Source organism: Rhincodon typus, chromosome 45 (assembly GCF_021869965.1).
Source record: "Rhincodon typus isolate 14 chromosome 45, sRhiTyp1.1, whole genome shotgun sequence".
NCBI lineage: Eukaryota > Metazoa > Chordata > Chondrichthyes > Orectolobiformes > Rhincodontidae > Rhincodon > Rhincodon typus.
Genome location: NC_063376.1, coordinates 5980155 through 5999755, shown reverse-complemented (window position 1 = coordinate 5999755; position 19601 = coordinate 5980155). Strand labels below are relative to the sequence as shown.

At 44.7% G+C, this 19601-nt stretch overlaps 1 protein-coding gene across 1 annotated transcript in view; it reads right to left on the bottom strand.

Annotated features, from left to right (window-relative positions):
* Positions 1–19601, bottom strand: part of LOC109923769 (multifunctional procollagen lysine hydroxylase and glycosyltransferase LH3-like) — a 151704-nt gene that overhangs the window by 111078 nt on the left and 21025 nt on the right. The window contains exons 5-13 of the mRNA XM_048620040.1: positions 15968–16080; positions 15422–15485; positions 14051–14148; positions 13167–13268; positions 8333–8464; positions 6991–7112; positions 5387–5491; positions 2776–2901; positions 428–569 (exon numbers count right to left, since the gene is read on the bottom strand). Coding sequence (XP_048475997.1) covers positions 428–569; positions 2776–2901; positions 5387–5491; positions 6991–7112; positions 8333–8464; positions 13167–13268; positions 14051–14148; positions 15422–15485; positions 15968–16080 — 1004 coding nt within the window. The remainder of the gene's footprint in view (positions 1–427; positions 570–2775; positions 2902–5386; positions 5492–6990; positions 7113–8332; positions 8465–13166; positions 13269–14050; positions 14149–15421; positions 15486–15967; positions 16081–19601) is intronic.

Below are 19601 nucleotides of genomic sequence, written 5' to 3'. Positions count from 1 at the left end.
CTCTTCCCTGCCGCGTGCGTGCGTGCGCGCGTCTCTTCCCTGCCGCGCGTGTGCGTGCGTGCGCGCGTCTCTTCCCTGCCACGTGTGTGTGTGCGTGCGTGCGTGCGCGCGTCTCTTCCCTGCCACGCGCGCGTCTCTTCCCTGCCACGTATGTGTGTGCGTGCGTGTCTCTTCCCCGCCACGTGCGTGCGTGCATGTCTCTTCCGTGCCGTGTGTGGGTGCGTGTCTCTTCCCCGCCATGTGTGGGTGCGTGTCTCTTACCCGCCACGTGCGTGTGTGTGTGGGTGCGTGTCTCTTCCCTGCCACGCACGCACACATGCCATTCCATACCAAATATGTCTGTCTTTCCCTCCCTCTCTCTCTTCCTCACCCACTCCATGGCCCCCCTGCCTCCCATTCTCTATGCTGTCGTTCTCTCCTTCTATACCTTTGCCCGGAGATTCTTGCAGAAGATCATATCAGGATCTAGTTCGACCTGCGTAAATACATTCTTCTGTCTCAGTTCATTACGCAGAATTTCCCCTTTGATCAGGTAAACCTGCGTGATGTACGGAACATTCCAGATACCACTGTTCGGGGGGAAAGGGGAGAAAAATGGTCACCACAGAAACTGTTAGGTTAAATGCTAGACAGCAATGCAGACAAGGAACTGGAGGAACTATGACTGTGAGACACACATCACACGGCAATCATTACAACAGAATCTTCCAGAAACACTCATGAAGAACAGTATTAGATAGAGTCATACAGCATGGAAACAGATGCTTTTGTCTGACGCGCCCATGCCAGCCAGGTATGCTAAAGTGAACTAGCCCCATTTGCCTGCATTTGGCCCATATCCTCCTAAACCTTTCCTATTCATGTCCCTGATGTTGTATCTACATCTACCACTTCCTCTGGTAGTTCGTTCCATATACACACCACGCTGTGTGTGAAAAAGTTGCCCCTCGGGTCCCTTTTAAATCACTTTTAACCTATGTTGTTTATTTTGGACTCCACTACCTTACACAAAAGAACTTGGCTATTCACCTTTACCAATGCCCCTTATGATTTTAAAGACCTGTACATTCCAGGGGAAGAAAGTTCCAGCCTACCCAGCCTCTCCTTATAGCTCAAACCCTCCAGTCTCCTTAACATCCTTTGCACCCTTTCCAATTTAATAATATCCTTCTCCAGCAGGGTGACCACAACTGTACGCAGCAAGTCCAAAAGGATACATGCTCTCATCTTCCCCAATTCCTCCACTTGACTCAACTCTCCCACCCATTGTTTCCTTCAATATTTCCACCTCAATCCCTCTTTCTCTCGCTCTATCTTCCTCAATCCCTCCCTCTTTCCAAACATCTTCCGCCATCCCCCTCAAGATCTCTTTCCTTTCATCTCCCTCAATCCTTTCTTTCCCTCCATCTTTCACTCGTCTATCTCTCTGTTCCTCTTTACCCTCTCTCCATTGCCCTCGATCTACCTCAATCCTTCCCTCCCATCATCTCTGTCTATCTCTCTTTCAATCTCTCCTTTCCACGAACTTGCTCAACCAAGCCCTGGGCTCACGATAACCTAACATATATGGTCCACCTCTCAAGGTCCCCATCGGCTGTTTGCACTGCTGGAGAATTCAACTGGCTCTTCTGGACATCTCTAGCAAAGTCTAGGAATCTATATAAAGTTCACATTATAACAGTTTACAGTCTATATAAACAGCATAATAAGGGAGCAAACCGTCTATAGAGACTATGTAAATGGCACAGTACATCATGTAGCCTACAGGGCCTAGTTAAACATCAAAAGGCCTGCAGACCCTGCAGGCTGCGAGTGGATTCTGTTTTTGAGTCCGTTCACAAGTTGTTTCGTACACAATTTGGAACACAATGCAGCACAATATAAAACTGCTGTTTATGAGTACAGGAGACATTTATATGTTGGATTTTTAAAATTACACATCCGCATGGGGTTGCGTTTGTAAGTACAGGTGTTCATAAGTCGGACATTCGTAACTTGGGGGCCGATGTATTTACAAAGAGTCTGTTTGCAGCAAAAACAACAGCAACCTTTCCCAGTAAAAGCAGGTTGATTCCTCCAGTAAATTACAGTCAGTGGAGGAGAGACACGAGAATAATTCTGTGCATAAAGTCAGTCCCAGTCACTTACAGCAGCAGGTTGCCCAGATGTGACATGCATGTGCACGTACGTGTTTGTGTGTATATCACACAGAAGCAAGCAGATGAATCAGATAACCATACAATCAAAGGAAGTGAAAACGTTTTGATATCCCCAAAACAACCAGCACGAATACCATAATCTGAGGTGCCTACTTTGTAATTACATTGAATGCACAGCATAGAAAAGAGGCATTTGACCCAACCTGTCTATTCTGGTGCCCGAGCTCCATTTGAGCATCCTCTCATCTTTCTTCATCTAAATCCACCCTCATTGTTTTTTGCCATTTAGAAAGTGCCCTATTTAAGGAACCTTTATGGGTCCAAAGTGGAGTTATGTCCATTCACTCACTTTATTAATCTCTCCTTGTAATACAATGCTTCCATCTACATTGCTTACAATTCTGTGCATCAATATTTGTTGTTATTAAACCATATTTGGGGACAGAATTCAACCACTTTACAAAGGAGCAAAAAAAGAAGGGTCTAGGTCGGAAACGTCAGCCTTCCTGCTCCTCTGATGCTGCTTGGCCTGCTGTGTTCATCCAGCTCGACACCTTGTTAAATCACAAATTCATTTGAAGCCCAGCAGCCCAAGCTGATAAAACCTATTACTCACACTCTCTTCAACTGCACAATGTCGATGTAGTCCTCCGAGCGGCTGTAGTAACTGTCAGCATTTACCGCGCCCCAGAAGTTGGACCACAGCTTGCCATGACGACTGACCATTGGCGCGATCACAAACCTGCGGGGGGGGAAAGACAGGCAAGAGAGTGCCAACGGTTAAACACGAGAGCAACAACTGTGGGGGCCGCTAGGCCATGTAACCTGTCTCAGAGTTCAATTGACAGAAAGACACAGGTTCAAGACTTCACTCCAGAACTCTGCAACACTAGAGGAGCCATCTTTTGGTTGAGACCTTAAGCCAAGTGTCCTCTCAGATAAATGCAAAAGTTATCATTTCAAACATTATCCCAGCCTCTAACCTGCTCTAGTAGCCACAACATTAAGGTATTATTTACTCGTTGTTTACTTATGTTATTTACAATGGACTTAATGACCTCCTTCTGCACCAGCCTCTTTGATGGACTCAATTACCTTCTTGACGCACATGACAGATAGAAGTCATGGTCTTCTGGCAACATCCACCAGGTGGCGACAGTCAACCACTTGCAGGAGGAGACATTTTAAAGTGGTTCAGCTGCCAAGGTGGAGAGTGAAGCTCATTGAAAGCATTTATATAGCACTTTCCACCACTTCAGGACATCCCAAAGTACTTCACATTAGTAAGACAGCAAATTTCCTCCCCTGAAAATGATATGGGGGTGGGAGGGCATGAATGAAATGGATTCTTACGACAAAGTCAGAAGTCACACGACACCAGGTTATAGTCCAAGAGGTTTATTTGAAATCACACAAGCTTTCGGAGCGCAGCCTCTTCGTCAGGTATAGTGAAAGAGCAGAGCACACAGGCACAGAGTTTATAGGCAGAGAGATCAAGGTCACCTGCAGAGACTTATCATCTGACACTCCACTCTCACCAGTTATATGATCTTTTGATCTCTCTGCCCTTGATCAGTGCTACTTGGCAATGGAGATGTTAAAATGAGGCACTGGGAATGTGGGCCAGGATTTGCAAGTCTGAGCCTGCTTGAAGTTGTTATCATTGCCCTCAGCATGGTGGGGGAAGGCGAGGTGAAACCTCCCCAAACCCCAATCACCCTCTGAGTGTCTTCTACCAGTAATCAATAGAGTGCTGACTGTAGCAGGGAGTGTCACCAACCTCAGGAGCAAGTGTAACAAAACCCCTTAAATTTGCATTTAGATGGTGTCTATATCCATTGGCATTTAAAGACAGAATCTTATTGAGACAAACAAAAGCCTGAGGAGGCTTGACAAGGCAGATACTCAGAAGGTTGCTTCCCATCTGAGGCAAACTACAATTAGGGGGAAAGTTTTCAAATAAGAGACCTCTCACTTAAGACAGAGGTGTGGAGGAATTTCTTCTCTCAGAAGATCATCTGTGTTTGGAATTCTCTTTCCCAGAGAGCAGTGCAGAATGGATCATTGAAAAGGGAGACAAGGATTATGAGGCACAGATAGAACAGTGGAGTTGATGCCACAATCACATCAGCCACAATCTTACTGAATGGCAGAACAGGCCAAGTGGCCCATTTCTGCTCCTGTTTCTTATGTCCTTATCACAGAGTAGAACTCCAAGGCTACTTCAGAGGAATGTTATCCAACATGTGACACGAGTCCCGCAAAGAAACATTAGGATAGATGATCAAAAGGTTGGTTGAAGAGGTTGGTTTTAAGGAATGTCATAAAGGAGGCGACAGAGGTGGAGGGGTTTAGGGACAGAATTCCAGAGATCGAAGCCCAAACAGCTGAAGTCACAGCCACCAATGGTGGAGCAACTGCAACTGAGGGTTACTCCAAAGATCAGAGCTGGGGAAATGCAGAGATCTCAGATGGTTATAGGGCTAGAGTTGAGGGAGATAGGCAAGGGCCAGGAAAGTATTTGAAAATAACGATGCAATTTTTAAAACTAAGATTTTTGAATTAATTCATCCATGGGTAGAGTGATATCTCTTGCTGGCCAGCATTTATTGCCCATCCCTAAATGCCCTTGAGAAGATGGTGATGAGCCACTTTCTTATGGTCCATATGGTGTAGGTACACCCACAGTGCTGACGGGGAAGGAGCTCCAGGATCTTGACCCAGCAACAGTGAAGGAATGGCAATACATTACCAAGTCAGGATGGTGTGTAGCTTGAAGGAGAACTTGCAGGTAGCAGGGCTCTGCTGTTCCGGTTCAAAGGTGCTATCAAACGAACCTTGGCGAGTTGCTGCAGTGCACCTTGCTAATGGCACACACCCTCCTGTCACTGTGCATCAGTTGTAGGGGGAGTGAATGTTGAAGGCAATGAATGTGGTGCCAGTCAAGGAACCAAGGGGTTGGTTAGTTGCCTCAGAATTTCCAGCCTCTGACCTGCTCTTGCTAAACCGGGAACCAATGCAAATTAGTGAGCACAGCTGGTCATGAGCAAACAAGGCTTTGGTGTGAGTTAGGATTCGTGGGGATGGCAGAATTTTGCATGTGCTCAAACTTTACACAGCATTGGAAGTTGGAGGGAGAGCAGCATAATGTTAGAGTAGTCGGGTGTAGAGGTAACAGAAGTCCGGATATGGTAAGTAGGAGGGCACGACTGACGAGTTAATCTTACCGATTGTGCTCGATGAGGATCTTCAGGGTCTCTGGATTACTGAGGACCACATCGGCATCCACGCTGAAATAATAGTCACAGTCTGGGTCCTGGCGACAGATGTGCCTGAGAAACACAATGGATGGATCGAAAGTGAGCTTCTTGTTGAAAGGTGAGGAATATGAAGCACAAACTGGCTCCCCTTCAAAAGGCAGAGGATATGGAGAGGAACAGGGCGCTCAGCCAAAATCAGCTCCTCAGTCCCTCCCTCCTCCACCACTTCTCAGAGGACTGGGCACGTTCCTTTCATTTGCAGAGACATGTCTCTGACTATGAACAAATGCAATGAGCAATAATAAATAAATCACACTGACAAACAGTGACACTCACAACGTGACTGCCTTATGCTTGGCAAAAGCTATACGTATTCATACACAAGGACCTGTCGCTGTCGTAGAAAGGAAGTTGTCCAACTATTTCCTTACTCAAAGAAGGGTAAACTTACCATACGGGAAATACAACAAAGGGGCCTCTGAATGAAGGCAAAATATAGCAGATGCTGAAAGCCTTAAACAAACAGAGAATGATACAGAAACCAGCATATTTGACAGCATTTATGGAGAGAATTACATGTTGAGTCTGGTGTGACTCTTCTTCAAAACATAGCATTCTTTGTGTTTGTTAAAGGTTCACCGTTCACCTGCTCCATGAAGGTGTTGTCCTATTAGGAGAGATTGAGGAGATCATGCCTGTAATTTTGATTAATGAGAAGGGATCTCATTCAAGTAGACATAATTCTTACAGGGCTTGACAGGGTAGATGCAGGAAGGATATCTCCCTGTGGCCAAAGAGATAAGGAGAGGGTGGGAGAAAGCGGCAGAGAGCTTTAGGGAGAGAATTCCAGAGCTCGGGGCCCAAACAGCTGAAACGATTAAAACTGGAGGAAGCTCAACAGGCCAGAATTAAGAAGGACAGCAACCTAGGAGGTTTGTAGGGACTCGAGGAGGTGACAGAGATATGGAGGAATGCAGGGGCTGGAGGTAGTTAGAGAAAGGGAGGGATGTAGTGGCTGGCCAAGGTCACAGAGATAGGGAGGGGTGGAGGGGTGTAGGGGTTGGAGGAGGTGACAGAGATAGGGAGGAGTGTAGGGGCCACAGGCAGTTACAGATAGAGGGAGAGGTGTAGGGGCTGGAGGAAATGACAGAGATAGGGAAGGGTGTAGGACTGGAGGAGGTTATAGAGATAGGGAGGTGTGTTATAGAGGGAGGGGTGTTGGAGGGGGGGGGGGGAGGGGCAAAGCCACAAAGAGAGTTGATGGGTGAACAGGAGGCACTGCAAGTTGAGACAGGCAGTAGAACTATGAATGACACTGGTTTATGGAGAGTAGAATGTGACGGACCACCTAGGTGAGTGACAGAATAGTCAAGTCTAGACAGCAGAGACATGGACGGGGGTAGCAGTTGAGTTGAGATGGGTGAAATCAAGCTGATTACAGAAATGGATACAGGCAGTTGTAATGATGGCATGAATGTACAAACATTCATGCTACCAACAGCACCCACATTGTCATGGTAACTGAAAGGTAATGTTTAAATTGGTCGGAGTGTCAGTATTGCCTGACTCACATCCCCATATCCCTGGCTTCACCCTCCGTCATTTCCTCCTCTGGGCCAACGACTTTAATGCTGTAAAAATCCTCCTGGTGCTCCTCCCAGAATGTCTGGATGTGTTTCTCGTGGTAAACCTCCTGTTTGAAAATATACAGAATAGAGTTAAATCACAGATGCGACTTGGGGGCAGCCCATGTCGTCTTTAACATGGCATTGAGCGGTTCAGGCCTAGTCCGATGGTGGCCGGGAACATTAGAAAGGCTCGCATCCAAAACCTGATGAGTCATCAGACAGGCTGCTCAGCTGCAGATGCCATCACAGTCCCGCCCATCTGGTTCCCCATGCTGCAGCTAGAATGTGCAGACAGCGAATAAATTGTCACTCTTGAGTCCACTTGTTTACCCCATGACACGAATGTTACTCATCCCACCCTCTTGCTGCCCTCCGAAGTCTAAGGTCATCAAATCCCAGGGGGCTTGGGTATTGTTCAAATATTGCACGGCCCCTCAGCCAAGAGGACAATGCAAAAACAATGCATTTGGATAGCACTAATCACAAGCCTGAGGTTGTCTCCAGCATTTTGCAGCCAATGAAGTTATTGTAACACAGGAAACATGACAGCCAATTCGTACACAGCAAGCTCCCACAGTTTCAATAACTTGTTTTATTTTGCCTACACTGAGGGAGGACAGCACGGTGGCTCAGTGGTTAGCACTGCTGCCTCACAGCACCAGGAACCCGGGTTCACTTCCACCCTCAGGCGACTGTCTGTGTGGAGTTTGCACATTCTCCCCGTGTCTGTGTGGGTTTCCTCTGGTGCTCCGGTTTCCTCCCACAATCCAAAAATGTGCAGGTTAGGTGGATTGGCCACGCTAAATTGCCCAGAGTGTTCAGGGATGTGTAGATTAGGGGAATGGGTCTGGGTGGGATGCTCTGAATGTCGGTGTGGACTTGTTGGGCCAAAGGGCCTGCTTCCACACTGTAGGGATTCTATGAATAAATATTGGGCCTGGAACATCAGAGAGAGAAGCACACCACCGAACCAATCCCAGCTCTACTTCCATCTGAAGGAACAGTCAGACTCAGTAATGGCACCTCTGACAGTGCAGCACTCCTTCAGTGACCACAGTAGGGCAGGGGGTATCTAGATTATGGGGCGTGACCTTTTTCTAGTAATGAGTCTCGAAACCCACAACCTTCAGAGCCAGGGTCAAGGCACTGAAGAGGAAAAGTCAGCTCAAATGCTCTACCCACCGCTCTCCACATTCCTCAGTGGAGTAGGATGCTAGCATCTCTAAGAGATCCTGGTTGGTCCTACCAACACACACACTCTGGGTAAACCCGGCTCCCTGTGTACCTTGTTATAGATGAAGAGGCTCCGCTGTTCTAGTGGGTATTCCAGGGCGGCAAGGCGTTCCAGAAATTCCGGGAGAAACGGGGTCGGCTGCAGGATGAAGACTGCAATCAGCACCTGAGGATAATCTTCATCCTGAGGTGATGGACAGACACAAAAACAGATTTTATAGTGGCTGCAGGGGGTCGCAGGCCATCCAAACCCTCCCACACTAAGCCTACCAGCCCCAGTAAATACTGACACACATCTCCCCTTGGGGTCCCCCATAAATACTGACACACTTCCCCCACCCTGGATCCCCTTTAAATACTGACAGACCCCACACCCCAGGGAGCTCCTGTAAATACTGACACATACCCTTGAGGATCCTCAGTAAATACTGACACACTCCCCACTGGCACCCATGTAAATCCTGACACTCTTCCCCCCAGGGACTCCCTCTAAGTACTTACGGACACATCTCCCTGGGGAACCCAATAAGTATTCACGCACTATCCCAGGACCCCTGTAAAGTCTGACAGACCACCCCAGGTCCCTCTCACCAGTACCGACACACTCCTGTAACTGTGTCATTCCGTCAAATAACATTTCTTTCCAGCAGCCACCCTTTCCAAATATTTAACCAATTAATTAACGATAGTAAATGGGAGTGTGTTTGTCAGAATACATTTGACTAAATTCCTCAATCCATTTAATTCTGAATTTCTTGAGGTCAACGAGCTGAATTAAGAATAGCTGACAGCCGCTACGCAGGTGGTTTGAACATGGCATAATACTTCTAAAATGGTTCACAACTCTTGTGTTAAAACCAAAACAGTCAGGATTGTGCCTGGGCCTCTTCCAGTTACCCTGGTAACCACTGCTTTATTGTTCTAAGCTGTAGCTGCAGTACATGTCTGAGCAACCGGCAATCCAATATGCACAGCTGTGTGAGACTATGTGCAGGATCGCTGAGAATAGAAATTCCTTTCTTTGATCCTGTGTCAATCTGCTGTTCTAATTTCAGACAGCAAGGGAGGGACACAGAGGTGGACACAGATGCAGAAAATAAAGCAAACACACACACAGTGACAGACTGACATACACAATGATATAAATGGACACATGACACACATACACCATCATATAATGACACCCCCAGTGACAGACACGCACAGTGGCATATACACACACAAAGACATGAAACAAGCACAAACTGACACACCATGAAATAAATGATGAAAGACACTTCTACACACAGTGACACACACACACACGTACACATACAATGATGTGCATACACATCATAACATACACAGTGACACACACTAGACACACACAGGTAGTGAAACAGACAAACACTGACATACAGCAATATACATGATGAAAGACACAAACATAGTGACATGCATACGCATAGTTACAGAGTGACACACAATACACATAGAGAGAAACATGATACAGGCACAGTGCCACACAGGGGTGGCAGTGGGATTTTTTGGAGCCAGTAAACTTTGCGTGTGGGGCAATTGAATTCATCAGGATGCAAAATTTGATTTTCTGAAAGGGGCTTCAGATACCAAGCTTAAATCAGTGATGTGATTGGTATAGATTGAGAACTGATTAACACACAGAAAACAGACAGCAGGACTAAATTGGTTGTTTTCATGTTGGTCTGTTGCGAATGCTATCACTGGACTTTCACAGGGATCAATGCTTAGCCCCTAGCTACTCACAATCCAACTCCATGATTTGGATGTGGGGATTAAATATAATACTTCTAAGTTTGAGATTACTGAAAGACTAGGTGGGAGTGAAAGAGATAGTAAGAACTGCTGATGTTGGAGTCTGAGATAACTCAGTGTGGAGCTGGAGGAACACATTTCTGTAGGGAGGAGGGTAACTTCTTCAAAGTAGGCATCCTTAGAAGAGGCTTCGCAGTGGGGTTATTCCTTAGAAGAGGCTTCACAGTGGGGTTCCTCCAGCTCCACACTGTGTTATATTAGGTGGGAATGAAAGATGCTCGGACTGAAAGATGCAGTAAGGGAATCTGGAGAGGCTGAGTGAATAGGAAAGAATCTGCCAGATGGAACACAATGTGGAGAAACACAAGATTATCCACTTCGTTAGGAAAAGCAAAAATTCAGAATACTTTTTAAATGGCAAGAGGCTGGGAAAAATTGAACATCAAAGAGATTTGAGCATCCTTGCTCATGATTGACTGAAGGTTAGCATGCAGGTACAGTAAGCAACTAAGATGGCAAATGGTGTGTTGGTCTGTATGAAAAGCGGATTTTTCTAAATTTCTCATCATATGGGGATGAGAATGTCGCTGGCAAGATCAGCGTTTTTTAAAATTTTCATTCATGGAATGAGGGTGTTGCTGACTAAGTCAGTATTTATTGCCCATCCCTAATTACCCAGTGGGCAGTTAAGAGTCAACCACATTGCTGTGGGTCTGGAGTCACTTGTAGGCCAGGCCAGGTAAGGATGGCAGGTAAGACAAACAGGATGCTGAAAGAACACAGCAAGCCAGGCAGCATCTGGAGGAAAGGAGCAGTCAACATTTCAGGTATTACCCTCCTTCAGGATAGTCCTGCTTGTCCTTCTTCAGGACAGATGATTGCTCCTTTCCTCCAGATGCTGCCTGGCTTGCTGTGTTCTTCCAGCCTCCTGTTTGCCTACCTTGGATTCCAGCATCTGCAGGTTTTTTGTCTCTAACCAGATAAGGATGGTAGTTTCCTTCCCTAAAGGACATTGGTGAACCAGATAGGTTTTTCCGACAATTGACAATGAATTCATGATCATCATTAAACTCTTAATTCCAGATATTTACTGATTTCAAATTCAACCATTTGCCGTGGTGGGATTCCAACCCAGGTCCCCAGGACAATACCTGGGTCTCTGGATTAACAGTTCAGCAATAATACCACTAGGCCATCGCCTCCCTTGTTGCCCATCACTAATCGCCATTGAACTGTGAGACTTTTTAGGGCAATTAAGAGTCAACCACATTGCTGTGGGTTTGGATTCACATGTAGGCCAGAACAGGTAAGGATGGCAGATTTCCTTCCCTAAAGGACATTAGTGAACCAAATTAGTTCTTTTATAAACAACAATCAATAGTGGATGCCATTAAACCAGCTTTAATTCTAGATTTCTTCCTGAATTGAAATTTGACCAACTGCCAATGTGGCATTTAAACACATGACCTCAGAATATTAGCTGGGGTTCTAGATTACTCATCCAGTTACACCATTACTCCTTTATATGGGGAGGTGGTGTGTAGCAAAGAGATCTTACTGCAATTATAGAAAGTCTTAGTAAGATCACACCTAGAAAATTGTGTGGAAATTCATTTTCCTTAGCTACAGAATTATATACATGCCTTTGAGGGAGTGCAACAAAGGTTCATTAAACTAATCCTTGGGATGGCAGGATTATCCTATGATGGAAGATTAAATAGACTGAGCCTATACATTGATGCACAGAGGTATCCTGGGGTTCATGTCCATAACTCCCTGAAAGTGGCCATGCAAGTAGATAGCGTGGCAAAGGCGGCATATGGCATACTTGCCTTTACTGTTCGGGGAAGTGAGTACAAGAGTCAAGATGTCATGTTGCAGCATTATAAGACTTTGGTTACATCTCACTTTGAGCATTGTGTTCAATTCTGGTCACTACATTACAGGCAGGATGTGGAGGCTTTGGCGAGGGTGCAGAAGAGATTTACCAAGATGCTGCCTGGATTAGAAGGTATGAGCTATAAGGAGGGGCTAGAATAACTCAGATTGTTTTCTCTGGACTCCGGTGGAGGCTGAGGGGAGAATTGGTAGAAGTCTATGAAATTATGAAATGCGTAGATAGGGTTGACAGACAGTATCTTTTTACCAGAGTTGAAATGTCTAATACTAGGGGCCATCCATTTAAGGTGAGAGGGGGAAAGTTCAAAGGAGATGTAAGGGACAGTGTTTCTTTAAATCAGAGAATGGTAGGTGCCTGGAACGTACTGCCAGGACTAGTGGTAAAGGCAGATATGATAGGGGCATTTAAGAGACTTTTAGATAAGCACATGAATATGCAAGGAATGTAAGCATATGGACCAACGGCAGGCAGATGAGATTAGTTTAATTTGGCATCATGTTTGACACAACATCGTGGGCCGAAGGGCCTGTTCCTGTGCTGTACTGTTCTATGTTCTATACTCTCCAGAGTTTAGAAGAATGAAAGATGATCTCATTCAGACATACTAAACTTTTATAGGGCTCAACAGGGTGGATGCAGGAAGGATGTTTCTTGCTGGTCTGGGAAAGAGCCAGACCAGGGGACAAAAATCCGTGCATAAAGAGGCAGTTCTGAGAGGAGGAGGGATTTCTTAACTTAGAGGGTGATGAATCTTTGGAACTGTCTGCCCCAGAAGCTTGCGGAAGCTGTCATTGAGTGCTCAAGACTGAGATTGATAAATATCTACATATTAAGAACGTCAAGAACACAGGGATAGTGGAGTAAAATGGTGTTGAAGTAGATCATTGAATAGCCCAGCGGGCTCAAAGGAGTGAATCTCCTCCTCCTCATTGATTTCTTATGGTCTTATACAAGGAGAGAAGCAGACAATTACATATAGAAAGAGTGACAAATAGAGAATAAGATGGATGTAAATAAAGTAAGAGCCAAGTCAAGCAGAGAGAAAATCAATGAAACAGAGAGAAACAAAAACAAAAGGAACAAGGTTTTGAGGTTGTTAGAACTGAGGAAGGATGGACAGAGAGATTGGCGGATATATATTTACATACACGTGCACACACAATGACACACATGTACGCACACAGTAACACACATGCATGGCCATGAGGTTTACCTGTAGCTGTGTCAGGTCTAACAAGTCCTCATCACATATTCCACATCCAGTCTCGTGGTTCCAGGCATTCGGAATATAATTCCCCAAATAGTTCAGTTGCAGCTAAGGGTGAGAAGGATGTTCCAGAATTCAACTTGCAGCAACCAAGGTTCACAGAAATACACACATTTCATTTGGGGGTATGACACAGGGAAAGGTGTTTCACATTCCCCTTCCTGACTCGCCTGAGCCTCTTTAAGATGTGGGACTAATTAATCACCTTGATTCACTCAGGTGTCAGCGTGAAATTGGTCCAGTTCTGTCGTGCTATCAGACAGAGTGACCCCTCAAAGTCACAGCTCAAAATACACACAGTCCTCTTCAAAACATCTCCTCTCCAACCAGTACTGTACCCCATTTGTTATACAGTGAAAGACCTATCCCCACCAGCACTGTACCCCAGTGTTATACAGTGACTGACCTGACCCCAGCGGTATTGCATCCTAGTGTTATACAGTGACAGACCTGTCCACACCAGCACTGTACCTGTGTTATACAGTGACAGACCTGTCCCCAGTACTGCAGACGAATACAATACAGTGACAGCTCTGACTCCACCAACACTGTATCCAAGTCTTATACAGTGAGAGACCTGTCATCACCAGTACTGCACCCTAGTGTTATATAGTAACAGATCTGTGTTCACAAGTACTATACCCCAGTATTAATCATCTGTAAGTCCTCCATTGAGGCTCAATTCTAGTATGGAAAGACAGATGCTTGGATCACTTGTTGGGCGTTTTTTGTTGTTTATGAAGTGTTAGTATAACATCTTCCACTAATACCTTCCCAACAATCTACCCAATCACTCATTCATGGCAGGGATTGAGCCGAGACCCAGTTACCTTGGTAGGTCCATTGCCATGGACGATCACTGGCAGCGTATCCTGGGCTATGTTGCGGATTCTGGCTTTTCCTTTCTCAAACTTCACGACAATTTCATCTGGAAGATGGTAAGCCACGGGGATGGTTAAAGCAATGACAGCCAGCGGTTAGTAACACCACACATCAAACAACACCTGAATTCCCAGTTCTTTGGCATGGGGAGGGCGGAGCATCAATCGGTTGTGGTGGAGTGGGGGGAGTGACCTCCTTTCAATAAGATCACAGACCTAACATCCGAGTTCAGCTCCCATGATGGCCAGACAGCAGACCAAAGAGGGGACCTCAGCTCGTCTAATGCTAATGCTGAGGATGTATTCACACACAGAGTCATTCCAGAGGTGGTCAAGGACCGTGCTGGACCTATGTCATAGAATCATAGAATCCCTACAGTGTGGATGCAGGCTATTCAGCTCATCGGGTCCATATCGACCGTCTGAAGAGCATCTCACCCAGACCCACTACCGTACCCAATCGCTGTAACCCTGCATTTCCCATGGCTAACCCACCTATCACATTCCTGAATGCAATGGGCAATTTAGCAAGGCCACTCCAGCTAACCTGCACATCTTTAGACTGTGGAAGGAAACTGGAGCAGGGGGGTAGAGGGGAGTGTGTCAGTATTTACAGCGGGTCCTGGGTGGGTTGGCGGGGGGGGGGGGGGCGGATAGTATCAGTGTTACAGGCTTTGGGGGTATGACTCAGCATTTATAGGGGTCCCATGCACAATGTGCAAACTCCACACAGACAGTTGCCTGAGGGTGGAATCGAACCAAATCCCTGGCACCGTGGGGCAGCGGGGATAACCACTGAGCCACCATGCCACCCTATACTCATTGAAGTCTAGAAGAACAAAAGGTGATTGTATTGAAACTAAAACAATTCTGAGGGAGTTTGACAGGGTAGGTGCTGAGATGACACTGCCTCTTCATGGTGAATCTAGAACCAAGGGGTATCACTTGAAAATAAAGTATCTCCCATTGAAGATGGCGATGTGGAGGAATTTCTTCTCTCAGTGTTTGAAATTCTCTCACCCAGACAGCAGTAGAGGCTGGCTCATTAAAAATATTAAAGGCAGAGTTAGACAGATGAATGACTGTAGAAAGTGGAGTTAAGCCACAATCAGATCAGCCACACTCTTACTGAGCAGTAGACAAGGTTGGAGGGGCTGAATGGCCTATTCTTGCTCCTTATGATCAAACTTCTTCAGATCCCAGAGGAATCCAGTGTTTAGTCAGAAGGAACAGGAATTAAATTTAAGATGGGGCCAGGGAGGGGACACAGTGCAGTGAAGGTGGTGGCAGGCAGGGGATAGTGGAAGATTGAGAGTTTACCTAAAGCACCATTGAGATTTTGAAAGATTGTTGATTGGTGATCTAGAGCCATCTTGTACTTCTCCTGTAGAAAAAAAAATTAGCATTTCAGACTTTTACACACTCAGTTTTTCTATTTTTTAAGTCTAGCCATTTTAGAAAACCAGGCAGCTATGTTGTGCACAGTTCGCCAAATCGCCTGTTTTCTGTATTTAGCAATACCGGTCAATGGGCAAATGTTGGCCCCAGGAGAACTGGGGAGAATCCCAAATTATTTCTCTTTGAAATAGCTGATGTGGGATATTTTACAAGCCTAATGGAAGGCAGATGGTGGGGGGGGGATCATCAGTACAACAATTCATCCAAAAGAAAATTGCTCTGGAGGTGCATTCAAACCATGTTCTCTGTCTAGTCTCAGATCAGTGAACATCAAGGGACCCCGAAAATTGGGAAATCAACCAGAGATCTCAATGGTCAGTGATAGACTGTGAGTTTTCTCTGTTGAGGGAGGAAGTAGGATGATTTTGTTTCGGCTTTGTCTTCTGTTCCCCGAACTCCCTGACTCACCCTCAGTTTGGGATTGAGATAAATCTTAGTGTAGAAAAGCTGGTCATCATCATCATCCTTGAACTTCCACTGCTGGACAATGTCGTTGATGACTGGAGCATAACCAATAAAACCTGCAGCAGAAATAGACCACAATGTGGTGAAAGAGAAACGGTGCATGGGGGGGGAGTTGGGTGGTTGAGGGGAGCATTTAGATCCTCTTAGAATTCACTAAAAACTCCCTCACCCAGGCAATCTCATTCACAAACACTCTCACAAATGCGAACTCATATGCACAATACACATGGGCAGCCATACCTACACAGATAAGAACACACACATCCACACACTCAAAAAATACATTCAACACACACTTCCATTCACGTAAACGCACATACTCATGCACAAATATAGATAGATACAGTCATACAGGTACAACATGCACATCAGTACATGCACAGTCTCACACAAGAGGAAATATGAATCTAATGACCTACAATTCACTCAAAACGTGAATGAGGCTAAGTGAGATACCAGATCTAAGCCTATTACAGGTGGCATAAATGAAAGATACTCAAGACACTGAGAAGACAAAAAACAAAAGCAGACGGCCAACTATGAATGAGTAGCCAGGTCTGAAATTTCTTCTTCTACATCTTCCTATTGTCTACTGTTAATATCAGGTACAAAAGATTACCATTTACTAATTTTCTCCTAAACTCATGACTCGATATTCTATCCTCACTTCTTTATGTGTATTTGTTGAATTGGACTTCTCTTGCTAACGTCTCCCTTGGGAGAAGGCAAAACACAGGAACAGCTTTAAGGGAAATCTCTGGCCTTTCATAACCCAACCACCAGCTGCCTGTCATCTTCCACCCAGCTAACGTTTACTGGAATGTTTGTTGTGTGATGGGTAGCCCAGTACATACTTAACATGATGTTCTAGTGACCTCCCCATTCCCTCAGGCAATCGACACTTGTTATGTTTCCAAATCATTTTGCCCCATTACAAAAGGTGAGGGAAACCGTGACCCTTCCTCTCCTGTTGATGGTTCCTCCAATCATTGAACTTAAAACAAAATTGAGCACAATTCCATTACATTGTTAAAGAGGCAGGGAAGTCTGGGTAGAAAATATCTCATTAGAGACCTCTTTTTAAGTAATAAAGTGGATAACACATTTTTATATTTGATTATATTATTAAACACATTTCCTGGACTAGATGAATCAATTTTACTCCCAATACACGGAACTATCAACTTTAACACCTACACGCAACTCCTTCAGTGGGATTTTGTTTCCAATTTATATGTGTTAAATTAGTTGTAGTGCAACGGGCTCAATCTCCAAATTTCACCTTGGAAATTCTGAGCCCATCAGTGGTGGTGTGGCTGAAGAGTTAGATAGTTGTATATCAAAATTTGCAGAAAACAAGGAGTTTGAAGACACGGCAAGTTGTGTGGACAGTGCAGGAAGAAGGCTTTTGGCTCTTCAAGCTTGTTCCATTGAAAACAGACAAGGTCATTGGGAATAGCTGTAGGAGATGGAGTTCAATAAGGGAAAAGGGTGAGATTGTTAACTCCAGGAACGAACAACTGGATTTTTTTTTTTGAAAAGGTGTTATGGAGGAGCAAAGGGTTTTGGGAATCCAGATACAGCAGTCACTATAAGTAACTGTACCAGGAGCTCTTGCTTGGCCCCTTGCCTGCCAGTTTAAAACCCATGACCGCCCTGAAACCTTCCGAGACCTCATTGATTCATGAACAATGACAGTATAAGAAACAGGAGCTGGAGTAAGTCATTTGGCCCCTGCTCTGCCAATCAAGAAGATGGATGATCTGACAGCAGTCTCAACTTTCCTATCTGCCACTCATAACCCTCGACTCCCTCATTGACCAAAAGTTTGTTTAACTCTCTGGGGAAGTGAATTCCAAAAATGTACAACCCTCCATGGCACATCCCTCTTCATCTCTGTCTTAAATGGGAAACTTATTTTGAAACTGTGCTCCTGATTCTAAGCTCACCCAGGATGCAGGGTTCAAAATACACAGGAGCAACAGGTGAATTCGTACACCTAGGAAAGGAAGCTGAACTACTAGAAAGTGAGTAGTCATTGAAGCAGTCTGTGATGGAGTCACTTTTGAAGGAGTTCCAAGGTTAACTCTCCAAAAGAGGACAATTGGAATTCCTTGCAAAGTTTTAATCAGCTTTCATGACCTCACTGTGTCATTAAGTCTGGAAGGGTTGCTGATACATGCGTGGGCGCTGACTTGACCACTTCTGCCATTTGATATGCTCTGAGTTTGTCCAGTTACTCATATCTACATCAGTAAATTTCTATCTTGTAGCAAATTGTATTGCTGTTCTAACTTGTATAGTAAAGTCTATTGCCATTTGTCTAAAACCATGGAATTTTGCGGCTTTATTCTCTTTGTATATACTTGAACCCCACACTTTGTCTACTTACAGGAAACATTATTGATCTGCCACAAGTCATATCACAGATCTGGCAGTCTGCCAACATATTTGCGGTTCAATGACCATACTGGGGACAAACATGCAGCCATTTAACATAGACTAAGATCCCAAACAGCAATGAATGACTTGTATTTTTTTAGTGCCTTTTATGACTTTAGAACTTCACAAAATGTTTTAAAGTCTAAGAGCTAGTTTGAAAATCTAGTACCAGTTATAACAAAGGAAAAGTAATGAGGAGTAAATGACTAATTAAGTTAGAAGAGTTGATAGAAAGTATAATCGGAAGATTAGAACCAAATTGCCCAGAACTGAAATTCAGAAACACCCCTGCACATAAAGACTAGTAAAAGTTTGGAACTCTTCTTCAAATAGAAATTGGCACTAGATTAGACCAATTAGACCAAGGTTAGACTAATTGTTAAAATTCAATCTAAAATGGAGATTTGATGGGCAGTAAAAAGCACATTAAACGTTAGAAGAAGTTGTCCAGCTTTGTGCATGTGCAATGGAAATTTGGTCTACTGAAGAATTTTCTGTGCCAATTCAAATACCATGGCATTTACGGAATTAATGCTTTCCTTGTAAGTTGCGGCTTTAAACTTAATGGAGGGTAATAATTGTTGAGGGTTTTGATGAATTCTTCTATTTCTGCTTCTGTGTGAATCCAAATACCCCCATATGTCAACACAAATATAGAAAGTAATATTACTACATGACTGCATCATCTAATAAAAGAGCTAATGGAAATAGAAAAGGAGTCCATGAAGACCCAATAAAAAAAGCTGTCAAAGAATAGCCCTTCATAAAATGTCAACAGCCCTCAAGGTAAAAAAAAAATTGACCCCTGCCATTGGGAGAAACATTCTCTCTGTGTCTAGAACATAGAACATAGAACATAGAACATTACAGCGCAGTACAGGCCCTTCGGCCCTCGATGTTGCGCCGACCTGTGAAACCAATCTGAAGCCCATCTAACCTAAACTATTCCATTATCATCCATATGTTTATCCAATGACCATTTAAATGCCCTTAAAGTGGGCGAGTCTACTATTTTTGCAGGCAGGGCATTCCATGCCCTTACTACTCTCTGAGTAAAGAACCTACCTCTGACATCTGTCCTATATCTGTCACCCCTCAATTTAAAGCTATGTCCCCTCGTGCTAGCCATCACCAT